Here is a 13,291-nt window from a genome sequence, read left to right on the forward strand (position 1 = left end):
TGGAGTCCTGCCATTTGACTTACGTTATGGTGACAATTGTCACGCCATGCTCTAGGACTGAAAATGGTGCAACGGTGGTAGACCATCCGATCTCGTCATCGGAATGTCGTAGGCTCGACTCTTCAGTGCAAAGAAGCACTCGGATTTTTTCCGAGTATCGCCGAGTCAGTCGAAAATCGAAAAAGTCATTTCTTCATTTCATCAACAGCGCTCTTTTCAATTGACGTCACGATCTAGCGCCCAAAGAACTGTGGGATTAATATGGGGACAAAGCCAAAGACATTCTGGCGATGGTTGTCCGCATTTCAATCCCATAATGCTTTGCAATAATCTATTTTCATCAACTGTGGAAAATGCGACTGGGGCTAACATTTGTCATCTCTTCTGTAACCAGAACAGAATACACCGCAAGGGCAATCGACACGCCCGAAAACTTAGTGAGCCTTTTGAAACCCTCCTGGGCTTCTCAAAGTTAAATACAGATTTTATCGCATCATACCTGTTTTCTCTGAAGGAGCATGTGAAGAGACTAACGCACTCCAATCAACATCCTCCACTGGCATGGGGGTACTGGTGGTGCCTGTAGAGCTGGCCTTACCCTCTGTACCCTCCTCCTCATCTCCTAACATCGCGTCGAGTTCGTCATCACTGATTGGATCGTAAACATCATCGTAAGCCGGCACTGCACTTTGTACAGGTGTTGATACTCTCTCCGGCTCTTTTTCGCTGACCTTCGGCTTTTCGTCGGGTATCTCTGACAGTTCGATCACATCTGACCAAGCGTCGTCACCAATCGGGCTATCGTCGCTCCAGTCACTGAAGACCACCACCGGCGCATCGACTTTTGAAGAGGCCAGTTTCTCGTCGGAGGACTTAACCGGATCGTTACGTTTGTCTTTACTATTTTCCTGACTCTCAGCGCTTTCAGATTTGCTCTGTTTTGTATCTTCGTCTTCCCCTTCAAGATCTGCCCATGGTTGAAACACGACTTCCGGTTGATGTTTCTTCTTCTTCTTTTTCTTGGGCGGTTTCTCTCCAGTCCCTTTGACCTTGACCTCTTCCTCTTCTGGTAAATCAACATGCCGACGTTTTTTAGCCGCCTTCGTGACTGGTTCACTCTCCGACGATTGCGCCCCTTCACCGAGGTTTTCCGAAGGAAGAGAATCACCTTCCGGCAAGATCGTTGGTGCATCGGTTAATTCTTTAGCTACTTCAGCTTCGGCTTCCACTAAGGCTGTTGAACTTTTCTTCTTCTTTTTCGTTCCCTTCTCTTTATTTTTGCCCTTCTCTTTTCTGGCCTTCTTTTCGCCTTTGATTAACTTCTCACCTTCCACCTGGCCTTCGCCTTCAAGCGGGGTCTCCTGTGGAGCTTGATCTTCCAGATTATCTTCTCCTTCAGTTTTGGTGACTTTCCCTTCTCTCTTCACTGCCTTCTTTTTCTTCACTTTGCTAATTTGTTTGGCCGGTATTTCAGTGCTGGTTGGTATTCCTGTGCCGGATGGAGCCTCTTGTTTGTCTCCTTTCTCTTCTTTTTCAAGTACGTCATGTAAGGCAACTTGTTCCGTCTCCGGGGTTTCACTCCGATGTCGTTTTCCTCCAGATCCAGCAAAAGACTCTGGTGTTGAAACAGCAGACGTAGTTTCTCTCGGCCGTTTTCTTTGGTGAAGACAAAAAAAGTAGCAAAGGATCGTAAATATTAACCTCTCACTAACCGAGCGTCGCACGTGCTGCATGCATTTTTGTACATTTCTCTCCCGCACTCCTCAAAACACCAACTTGACATGGACACTTTTAAGATTTTCACGACAACGTGGGTATACATCGGTAAATCGTCATTCTCTGTCGTTACTTCAAATCCGTCCGTACCGATTAAGTTCGCCCAAATTGTACAAGGTAAACAAGGGGGAATAATCAAATTATATTTTCAAGTGACGTTTTCGTCGCCGTAGCTGTCGTGGTTTCTTAAACCCCCTATTTTATTCACACTGCGTAATTTCTTTACTGCCAAGAGTAAGTCTAGTTGTTCACCTTTCTCCTTGAGTTCTTGGCGCTTTGTCTCCTTTGCCCTCTGATATATCTTCCTCATACTCCCACTCATCTTCATCGGCTGATCTGCGTCTCCGTTCTTCCTCCAAATCACGCGGTATTTTCTCCTGCTCATGCGCGCGACGATCACGTGGTGGGCTACTAACCCGTCCTGGACTCCCTAAGGAATGAAAAAATTGGGTTCAATAGGCCACTTTCGATATGTTAAAATTCAGCTTGAAAGAGAGGTTTAGAGGACAAAGACAAAGGAAAGTGGATGATATGCTAATATCTTTCACATGTATTTCAACTTGCTTCTAATGTTTTTGTCCTCTCCGCCTTACTATCAAGCTGAATATTGATATTTCGAAAATGGCCTTTTATGTAGATGAAAGGGTATCTCTTATATAACTGCGAGGATCACTTCATGTTTATGAGATGCTCTGCCGAGAGCCTGAAACGTAAAAACCTTCTTTTAACAAGTGCACAGGCTAGCCCTCTTCTGTGACATCTGTTTAAAAGTCTTTCTTATTCTTCCAACCAAACAACAAAAAGATGAACACAATACCAACCAGCTCTTCTCTCCTCCCATTGTCTCGGTCCACGTCCTGGTGACTGCTCTCCTCTTGGCTTTCTATCGCTATCACGTGCCTCATCGGGGGGCCGGTTTCGTTCACGTGGGTGTTCTCTCTCACGACGACGCTCTGATTCCCATGGTCCTCCTCTATCACGAGGAGGTTCTTGGTATCGGTCCCCAGGCGGTCGCATTCGATCAGGAAGACCTCGGCCTCCTGTGTTAAAAAAAGTGGAGTTGTTTTAAGGGCCAGAACGAAGCTAAGAATCAGCTAAGCATCACGTGCTTATCACGTGTTCATTAGCTAAGAATCACGTGTTATCGAGCAATACTCTTTTTCTTTGGCCATCGCAGTTTTATCAGAAATAAAACACAAACAGCGGTGACAAACATCAGATATAAACGCATCCTTTGAAGTTATCTTTTACTTGACGTTTCGTATGCTTCTGCAATCATCTTCAGAAGTGACGGTTAATACAAAATTGGAGTTTAATATACAGGATCACTAACTTATTAACTATTAACTATTAAGTAACAATAGAGGTGACAAAAACTAATAAAGACACAGCTTTTCGCTGCTGACATATTCATTTAAGGTCGGCTGTCAATCTTTGATCAACAGTGTCCCCTATATTTTACAGCGAGTGTCGGATCGCCCTTTGCTAAAATTTCAAAATGACCCCATTTTAAACTGAGACCAGTTGATGTAACATGGTCCGCAAGAGCCGACGAATGATGACCATTAATTAGTGCTTTAAAATGCTCTACATTTACATTACAGAAAAACCGAGTATTTATTAGTTTTTGTCACCTCTATTGTTACTTAATAGTGAATAGTTAATAAGTTAGTGATCCTATATATTTAAACTCCAATTTTGCATTAACCGTCACTTCTGAAGATGCATGCAGGAGCATACGAAACATCAAGTAAAAGACAATTTCAAATGATGCGTTTATATTTGATACTTGTTACCGCTGTTTGTTTGTAATATCGAGCAATAATTATTTAAAAAGCTACACTGACCTCTACTCCCCCTCAGTCGAGGTGCACCTCTCCCACGTTCAGCATACTGTCTAGGAGGGGGTGAGTTTCTTCGTCGACTATCCAATGGGCGGCCACGGTCATCAAAGGGTGTTGAGTACCCAACCCGTCCAGGACCCGGCTCTCGCCCCATGCCATACCCGCCCTGATCTCGAGGAGGACCCTGTCGATAACCTTCTTCTCTACGACCACCTGGGGAAAGGCTTCGTCTACGCTCCATGAAGCGGTGTGGGCCTCGAGGGGGACCATGTGGCGGGGGTGATCGCCGCAGCGGTCCGTGCGGGGTGGGAGACGGCCCGCGCCTGTGATATTCTGGCCCCGGAGGAGGATGACGGCCATCCCTATCACGTGGTCTTTCACCAGGTCTTTCACGTCCGCGACTATAAAAGACAAAAAAAAAATGGAGCAGTTTTTAAGAAGATAAGAAGAAATGTGATCTCAGCGCACCAAACTATTTGAAAGTGTCTCAATTTTACAGACACATTGGTTCAAGTGGTTTAGTTTCTCTCGGCAGTTGAATGAAACGGGTTGTTTAACCCTTTCATTGTCGAGGGCTTCCAATCGTCTGGTGTTAGACAGAGTAAAATCTATGAGTGTCAATTTGCATTTTTGGCGGTGAAAGGGTTTTAATTAACTGGGGACAGTTTGTGAGTGAATCTAGCTGTTGTTAACCCTTTCACTCCTGTGGGGTTTCCCATTGACGAGTAAAATCGTCTGGCGTTAGACAGAGTAAAATCTATGAGTGTCAATTTGCATTTTTAGCGGTGAAAGGGTTAAAATGTGGTTACAAAATTGAATAGTCTAGTCTAACAACCATCTTTTACCCTGATTATACAGCAAAAAATTGCGATTGACATGTTTTTGCTGCATTTCCCACATTCGCGATTTGATATCTACCTGTAGAAATAGTGTTTCATAATAACGCTAAATGTTGACAATTTTCGCGCATGCAATCGACAAAAACAAAGTAGGTTTTCCTGTGCTGTCCTAACTTCATGTTGCATGTCTTACTACACGACAAGCAACTCGAAGTAAGAAAACATTAGCCCGCAAAGTAAAATGAGCTTTCATAAAACAAACTACCTGATGTCAGGAAATTCTTGTCGTTGAATATCAGGTCGCCGTCTGTCTCTTCCAGCAAACTGGCCCTCCCGGGAATCTCTTTCCCCGCGCGGGGCTTCCCAATATCTCTCATCTCCACCTTCGAACTGTCGTCTAGAAACATCTCCCCGATCCCGCGGCCTCTGCTGTTCGTCTTCATGATCATCGCGAGGGCGGCCTCGCGGGTGTTCGTCTTTTCGACGCTGACGCTCATCCTCTCTTTCGAGCTCCCTATTTCGCGCTCGTGAATGATCGTCATCTCGCTCGTCCCTGCGCCGATAGTACTCGTCATCGCCCTCTGGCTTTCTGCGTGAAAACTCATCGGCTCGAGGATCTTCGGGCCTACCTCGGTGGTGATCGTCACTTCGCTCTGGTTCACGATCGCGAACCCGTTGAAAATCATCGGCGCGGTCGTCTTTAGCACGACCTCGTTGATGATGGTCTTCCTGGCGGTCATCGCGCTTTCGCCCTCGGCCAGGCTCTTCTTCCCTCATTCGACTTCTCGGTACATCTTCCTCCATTGCAGGATGCCCTCTACTTCCTCGTGATAGATCATCATCTCTTTCCTCGTCCCTCACCTTCGGGTGTCTGGTGTCACGTTCGTCTCGTCCTTTTGTACGCGGCCCGACATCGCGATAAGAAACAGGTCTCCCCTCATAGAATTCATCTCGATCTTTTTCAGTCCTGCTCCGTACTGGTGGAGTTGTGGGAGGAGGGGGTGGGGGAGGAGGAGGAGGAGGAGTGTATGGTCCGCGTCGCCTGGGTGGGGCTCGCTCATTCGTTACATGTTTTGGCAAATCATTATCAAAGTCGGGTTCCCCGGGAGGAGTTTGTGGTCCTCGCCTGTCTCCCCTGGGTGGGGTCCTGTGCCTTCTCTGCTCCGGGGGAGGTGTAACTGGGCCCGGTGGGGGAATATCCTCCGGGGATGGACTGCGTGGGGGCGGGGGTTGGTCGTCCACAACAACCTTTCTTCTAGCAGTACGTTCTTCATCAAGATGGCGCGTTTCTTTACCTACCGTCGTCCGGAATGACTCAGGGGTGCTTGGCGATTCCTGGACTCTGTAACGCTTGTCATAGCCTTTTGCGGTCATTTTATAATCTACTTCAACGGGAGGCCTCGTATCCTGAACATCACCAACAGGTTTACGGGGACTGCTGTCAGAAGAGTCAGTGACCCTACGGCTCCTTTCCCCCCTAGGGTTCTGTAAAGCTAAAGAATCTGAGCCTTCTGGAGAGGGTACAGCGGCTCTTCTACGCACTTTTTCAACATGGGCTCTCTGCTCCTCCGGACTATAGGACCTTCTGTCCCGCTGGATATTCTCCTCAGGTTGGGATTGCTGAGGTCGACGGGTCATAGGATCCAATAACATGGCACGAGCCTCTTCAGCAGTCTTAGTAACACGGTTTTCTTTCGATTTACTTTTCACCTGCTTCTTCTTGATTCCTCGAGGCTTTTCTTCGGAACTTATCTCAATTTGTCGCTGTGTTCGAGACGACAACAAATTAGATGTTTCTGGAGATGACTCTTTTCTAGTCCTTTCCTCCATCGTGTCACTCTCTGTGCCAACAGCTGCTGGCCTCGCGCTTTTTCGTTTCTTAAGTTCTTTTCCTGATGGCGATAACTTACGCTTCATTTTTGCCTTTTTCGACTCGCCCTCAGTCTTCTTCTTCTTTTTCTTCGGAGTCGACTGAGACGAAACTGGAGACACTTCGTCCCGAGGAGAAATAGACGACTTTTCTGGGTGCAACCTACTGTGTACCACTGGAATAACAGGTTTATGATCTTCTTCTTTTTCCTTTTTAATTTCCTTGCCTTTCCTCTCTGCTTTTTCACGAGCGGCTTCTTCTTCATCCATAAGAGCAAGTTGACGCTGAAGATCTTGCCTCCTTTTCTCCAAATTCAGCTGCCGTTCAAAGTCCAGTTCGCCTCGTTCTTCCCACTCCAAGTCACTCCGCCCTTCATCAAACTCCTCGTCTCCCCAGTCTCTCTCCTCTTGCTCTGGACTGCGTTGCTTGGTAACAACGACTCCGCTGAGCGATCGCTTCTTTAGTTTCTTTTTTCGTTTTCTGCTTTCATCCACGCTTTCCTCGTCTCCTAGTTTTAACAAAAAAGAACCAAAGTCCTCAAGCAAGTGCAGTTTTGGGAGCTTTAGGGGCAAAGAGCTCCCATGGGCTATTGAAGTCTAAGATTTTGTTTACTTTCAGGCGATTCCCGGTCATTTAAACACCAATAATTTACAACAGGTTGTTTTCAGTCACTTTTTTTGCCGCAGAAATATCAGTGTTCTGGCTTCCCCCTTTGTTATGTCGTTTGCTGATCTCTAGCTTGAATAAACAGCAACGCATGAAGCGCGAGTGTCTTCGAGATCGATAACGAACCAGTTGCATTTGAAAATTTGAGGCGCATGACTTTGTACAGCCCAAAGATCTGTGGTTTCGATTTCGCTCGTTGCCTAGCAACTAGTTTATCATCCCTCCCACGGACACACTGCACCTCTAAGACGTCAATGGTTGCAAGACAACAAGACGAAATTCCAGTTCCCGGACAGAAGCGACAACCAGGAATAAGTCATTATACAGGCTTTAGAAAGTGTTCCAAATAAAAACCAAGAAGACATAGACCGTATTCATAAATGGCGGTCAAGGAAATTATTCTTTTGTCTTTATGCTAATCATCCTCACTAGCCTCGTTAGCATGAGCAAAATTCAAAAGACTTCTTTCGCCAAAGTGAGGCTAGTTAGGATGATTAGCGCAAAGACAAAAGAATCATTTCTTGGCCACCATTTATGAATACGGTCTATTCTCATGGGGTTTGGTAATACGTAAGGCTGGCAGCAGCTCTCGCATGCTTGTCACTCAACTCTCTTGTTTGTATGTGGGACACATCGTTTGTTTTGTTGTTCTACGTAAATAAATCGAATGTGACAATGATGTGACATCCAACTGCTGTTTACATGCAAGAAATCTAGAACAAGAACTTTTTTAAATTGGTAGCCTCCATCCCTACGGAATCACAGGAGGAGGCAGTGTGGCCCAGTGGTTAGGGCGCTTGCCTTGAGATCCGGAGATCCTGGGTTCAAGACCCGCTCTGACCACTCGTTGAATTTGATCGTGGTAGTCCCTGGTTCAACTTCCCAGCCGCACTTGTAAATAGCCAACTGGTTTGCCTTAGAGACTCTAAAGACTCTAAAGAAAGACGCATCTTTGTACCTCTCTGGCCTCTAGCTGAGTTTTGAAGTACTGTTCTGTTGTGTCTGTCTGCATCTGCATCCCGTCAATCAGATTCCTATAATTATCTGCTTATTTGTATGTTGTTCCATTGGCCCTGAAAATCCTAATATGCCAACAGGCCCTTTGTCGACTGGTAAAATTCTAGAGGATCTTGGACAAATGGACAGGGGACAAAAGCGAATGGATAGAGCTTGGATTTCCCTGTTTGCCATTCAAGAGCAAATCAAAGAAAACAGCTTGGAATGATATAATGTAGGGCCTGCTTCCATACTTTAAAAAGTACTTCAGTACTTCAAGAGCTGCAATCAGCCTATTGTACCTTCAGAGGATGCTTTTTCCACTTCGTGTCTTCTTTGAACCTTCTCACTCTTCTTGCTACTACCAACTGCATCCTCTGGCCTGTGTTTTTTCCTCTTTACCCGGATTTCCGTCTTCTCCTCATTTTCATCCCCTATACTGTCAAGACTGCGAGTTCTGCTGCCCATAACACTTTCATCTAAAAAAAAAGTTACCACATTGATTTAAAGATAAGTAGAATGAAAGGCTACTGCCTGACCATCACTAAACTCAAGCCAATCGAAGTCAACCCAACCTTGTCAAGTGCATCTATCAAAGTTTCCAAACATTCTCTTTTACAGACTTAACTGATTAGAGTGTAAGCATTAGCCCTACTAATGGAAATGGGCCCACACAAGGACAGAGTAAAACCTCTGACCAGGGTGGGAATTGAACCCACGACCTTCGGGTTAGATCACCACTGCTCTACCGACTGAGCTACAAGGTCAGACGGGAGCAGGCCGTGGAAACTAAAGATGTTATTTAAAGTCACGGCAATAAACATGTACAAGTACAAAGAAGGGTTATGTTCTTACATGTTGTACATTCTGCTTAAACCATTTTCACCCATTCATACCTTAGTAAAACGCCCTCAATCGGCAACTAAAATCGTCTCGTGTTTGCCAAAGTAAAATCTACGAGTCTCAGGTGGGTCCCCTTAAATTTAATTAACCCTTTTCCACCTGAGAGTGGACTCATAGATTTCACTCAGGTGAACGCTAGCCCTACTAAAGGCCCTACTTGAATGGGTTAACAACCCTTCTCACTGGGTAGCTACAATAAAATTATAATTATTATTACCTTAACAATGATTTCTTAAAGTGCCCCTGTGATAAAAAAAACCACTTCCTTATTTCCTTCAGATTTTGAAAGTGTGTTTGCTCAACACCTGACTGGCAAAATTTTGAGCTTTGATTTTTATCCAAAGGCCGTTTACTTTGAGTGTAAGTTTTGGATTTCACGGTCCGCCATTACTCACGTTCAAAACTGACCGATTGGACCTCAGAGGGTTGGATCCAGGGAAAAGTGACGTCAGAGGCTCACTAGCTTAAAATTTCAGCTTGTGAACGCAGCTTATTATATATGCAAAGCGTGAGTTTAAAAATCTGAAAGCCCAAACCCCCCCCCCCTCCCCGTGCTGCATATTAATTCTGTGGCGTACACACGTATTGCATTCTTAAACTAGTGAGCCTTTGACGTCATTTTCTCCTCAATCCAGCTCTCTCAAGAACATAATGTTAGTAATGGCGGACCATTCAATAGGAAAATTACAGTTAAAATAAAGAGGTGTCTTTTTGAAATCAAGGCTTAAAACGTGGGTCACTTAGTGATTTGTTAACATAGTTTTGAAATCCAAAGAAAAATATGAATTGATTTTTTGGTCACAGGGGCACTTTAATGGGGGTTTTTCAGTGAGTGATTAACCCATTGACTCCCAGGGGTTCCCCATCATCTGGCGTTAGACAGAGGAATATACTAAGTCTGGCCGATTTAGGCCGGTTTGGACATCAAAGGGTTAATTAATAATAGTAATAGAAATATTATTGCTATTATTATTTTGCTTCTTTCACCTGCAGTTCATTTAGGGGGTTATATTCCACAAAAACAATGGATACCTAGATTTAAAAAACCATGGCTCGGTCACCAGAGTAAATCAATTACTTGCATTGTTTTCATATAAACAACTGACAAAAGGTACTTTATTATGGGAGTTGGTTAAGGTACATGAACACTGTAGGCAGTATTAAGGATTTTACACAATCATCTTCTCATTACATACCTCTTTCCTCGGATCTGTGTTAACCAGTTGAAACACCAGCAGGAAATGGAAAATTAACAGCAACGTGGTTAGTAAAAGATATGAACAGAACTAACTCCCAAATAGTTGTAGTAATTGTATAAGGCACTTTCAAAATACATTTGTACCATAATACTCTTTGTTTACCCTCCAAATTTTGCATAAGCATTTCTTTTATTTTCTCTTGGGTAAATGGACCATTGGAAGTCCCAAGAGAAACTGGAAACAATGCTCACGCAAAATTCTTGAGGGCAAACCAAGAGTATTATGGTATTTTTGTATGTAAGTGGCCCTATTATAGTACTCACCACCCCACATTCAAAAAATAAATAAGCAGTCCCTAGAAGATAAGGCATCAAACTTATTCCAGTCCAATTGCCACCGTAATTAGTATCGCGTTACTTGTATTTTGTGTTCATCACTCCTTAATAATTCATCTGCAGCAGGCTTCTGTTTCAGTCAACCCTCTACCTCTTAAAACATGGCATCTGACAGGATGCGGTGATGCGGATCTGCATAATTCCCTAAAATCCGCATCTTCCACATAATCATGATATTTTCCACATAAAACAAGAAGAAATGCCTGATATTAGTGATAAAGCAGCTGCTTACCATCCTCACAAACATAAAAGCCAAAGAGATTGACTATTTTGAAACGCTTATTTTCCTGAACACTGAAGAAAACACGCCATTTTGTTCTCAAGATGAAAGTTTGTAAGCAGGTTCCACGCATTTTTTGGCAATGAGCCTGGACTCTAGTTAACCCGTTTTAGGCTTGAAATTTTTAAAGAAGATAGACAAGATAGAAAATTTAGCTGCATGTTATGGTCGCAAATTTAACCGCATCATTTGTAAAAGTAGGGACAATCATTGTGACGAAGTTGTATAAAACAAATAGGAGCCCGCAATACGTATATGTAAGAAACCGCTGAAAATGGTGAATGATCGAGGGTATGGATCGTGGTTCAACCACATTATAACTTTTCTCCACATCTCCAAATTGAAACAAAATTCATGATGCAAAACAATTTCTTTTTTTATCGCTCTATTTATTTTAGCAAAAGTTTCGGCAAAATGCCAATTGTTAACCCTTTTATTCAGTAACGGTGACAGCTAGTCGCAAATTGGCGATTCCTCCAGATATCTAAATTAAATTGCAAAGTGACAAAATTTAGTCGAAAATGCGACTGTATTGGTCGCAATTTCTAGTCCTGATTAACCAAAAGAATGAAAATACATTGGACGGGCCTAATTGTTAGTTCTATAAATTGTTTAAATTTCCACATAATCCAGCGTACTTTCGCATAATCAACATACATGTATGTTTACACCAAAACATGGACAAAAACGTCCGCATAATCTTTAATTTTTTTCCGCATCCTATCAGAAGCCCAGCTAAAAGGGTCACCTTTTTACTATTTTTTTTACTGTATCTCATTCCATACAATATTATTTTACTTCCCAATGGGGGTGGGGGGGGGGAGTTTAGGGATAAAAGGAGGCCTTGTGGCTCAAATTCACATGTTTTTACTATACTGCAATATTTCCTCCAGTAGCATGCATGTGATGTCCTGTGGTGTCAAACAACCAGAATTGACAGTAATAGACCGAATGCATAAATGGCGGCGCAAAAAAATGATCTTTTGTTTATGTGCTAATTAGCCTCACTAGCCTCGTTTGCATGGACAAAAAACAAAAGAAATGTTGCTTGAAAGCGAGGTTAGTGAGTCTAATTAGCACATAAACAAAAGAATACATTTTTGGCCACCATTTATGCATTCCGTCAATAGCTGGTGTGCAAAAATTTAAAAGGTAATACTATTATCGTGGGAGAGGGGATTTTTTAAAAGAAAGAGACAAAAGTTGCTGACTATCTTTATCTTGCAAAGGTCCTTTTTTGTCTGGTTGTTTGAAGCCAGTCGGAAGTACTTCGTCAAAAGGGTGAAGAAGAACAGACAGAATTAAGCAATGAAGAGATGTGACAATTCAGTCCTGTTGGATGAGTTCTATGAAGTTGGCTTAGAAATATTTTAATCTATCAGCTGGCCCAGATATTGGTTGTAATCAGAGGCAGATGCAGTATCTCATGTTTTTGAGAATTTCACTGGCCTTTCAAGTGTTGAGGGTTTCAACTTTAAGTTTCCAGTCTTCCAATAATATTTTTCAAAGTAGACAATACTCTTGAGAGACAGAGAATCCTTAAATAATAACAATAATATTATTTTCACCCATATTCAGCATGTTAAAAACCATTGTTTTTGTATTTCCTTCACTGAATGCACAAAATGCAAATGTCACTTTTTTTAGCTGGACTCCCTGTGGTGCTAGCAGCACTTGCCACACACAATGCAAATTGTTACATATTATGGTTGTGCTCCCTGTGGTGCAAGCAGTACTTAGAGCCCACCTGTCAACATCACTGCGAACAATACTTCTTACACTCTTAGTTCTTTGCTTTGGCTCACTAAATGGCCCATGAAGAAATTTGCAGTTTCTTCCAAACTGGCACCTGCCATCTCGTAGCCAGTTTCTACATTTCTCAGGCGGATACGATTCCCTTGGTCTTGAACGCTACAAACAACAACATTGGCGCCATTTACACTATTGTTTTATATGGGGTTCGATATTACTTTACTTTTACTATTACTATTTATATTACTTTAATTGTTCGAATACTGAAAGAAGAACACCCCTATAATACCCGGCCACTTAATTTCCATATGAATAGCGTCTATTGTTATATGCTTCTTCTTCTAAGGATGCCGCTTCAAGAATAGAATAGAGGCCGGGTATTCTGCAATTGCTCCCAAAAAAGCCAAACTGGGCAATGTAAGTACATTTTTATCCCTATAAATGAAATTCAATTTCTACAGTTCAATCAACGATCGAGCAAAAACGGACGATCAAACTGACAACGTTAATGGATACCTCGCTTGTTCCGGGGCCTAGTCTGTCAAACACGCTTCTTCTTGTTCCAGAGCTCGAACTTGAACTCTGTCCACCTCCCTCGGGAAGTTTTTTCCCACCCTCGACTGTAACCTTGCGTGTTAACCGTGTACCAGACATCAAAGACTCTATACCACTAGTTGACAACGAAAAAACACACACAAATCGTCGGTCCAACTTCAAAAACTAAGTCGCCATCTTGTGGTCCTTAGTAACCTGCCAAAACTATGAGCCAAC

At 43.2% G+C, this 13,291-nt stretch overlaps 1 protein-coding gene across 2 annotated transcripts in view; it reads right to left on the minus strand.

Moving 5' to 3' along the window:
* Positions 1-13,272, minus strand: part of LOC138028833 (zinc finger CCCH domain-containing protein 13-like) — a 15,446-nt gene extending 2,174 nt beyond the window's left edge. Inside the window, exons 1-9 of one of the 2 annotated variants that reach the window (XM_068876456.1) lie at positions 13,037-13,260; positions 12,516-12,679; positions 10,091-10,104; positions 8,294-8,470; positions 4,725-6,837; positions 3,624-4,021; positions 2,598-2,816; positions 2,029-2,206; positions 500-1,656 (exon numbers count right to left, since the gene is read on the minus strand). In XM_068876456.1, the coding sequence (XP_068732557.1) occupies positions 500-1,656; positions 2,029-2,206; positions 2,598-2,816; positions 3,624-4,021; positions 4,725-6,837; positions 8,294-8,470; positions 10,091-10,104; positions 12,516-12,679; positions 13,037-13,174 (4,558 nt within the window). In that variant the 5' untranslated portion in view covers positions 13,175-13,260. Of the gene's footprint in view, positions 1-499; positions 1,657-2,028; positions 2,207-2,597; positions 2,817-3,623; positions 4,022-4,724; positions 6,838-8,293; positions 8,471-10,090; positions 10,105-12,504; positions 12,680-13,036 lie in introns of both variants that reach the window. The other variant, XM_068876457.1, reaches the window with a different exon arrangement.
* Positions 13,273-13,291: the final 19 nt, after the last annotated feature.

Source organism: Montipora capricornis, chromosome 13 (genome assembly GCF_036669925.1).
Source record: "Montipora capricornis isolate CH-2021 chromosome 13, ASM3666992v2, whole genome shotgun sequence".
NCBI lineage: Eukaryota > Metazoa > Cnidaria > Anthozoa > Scleractinia > Acroporidae > Montipora > Montipora capricornis.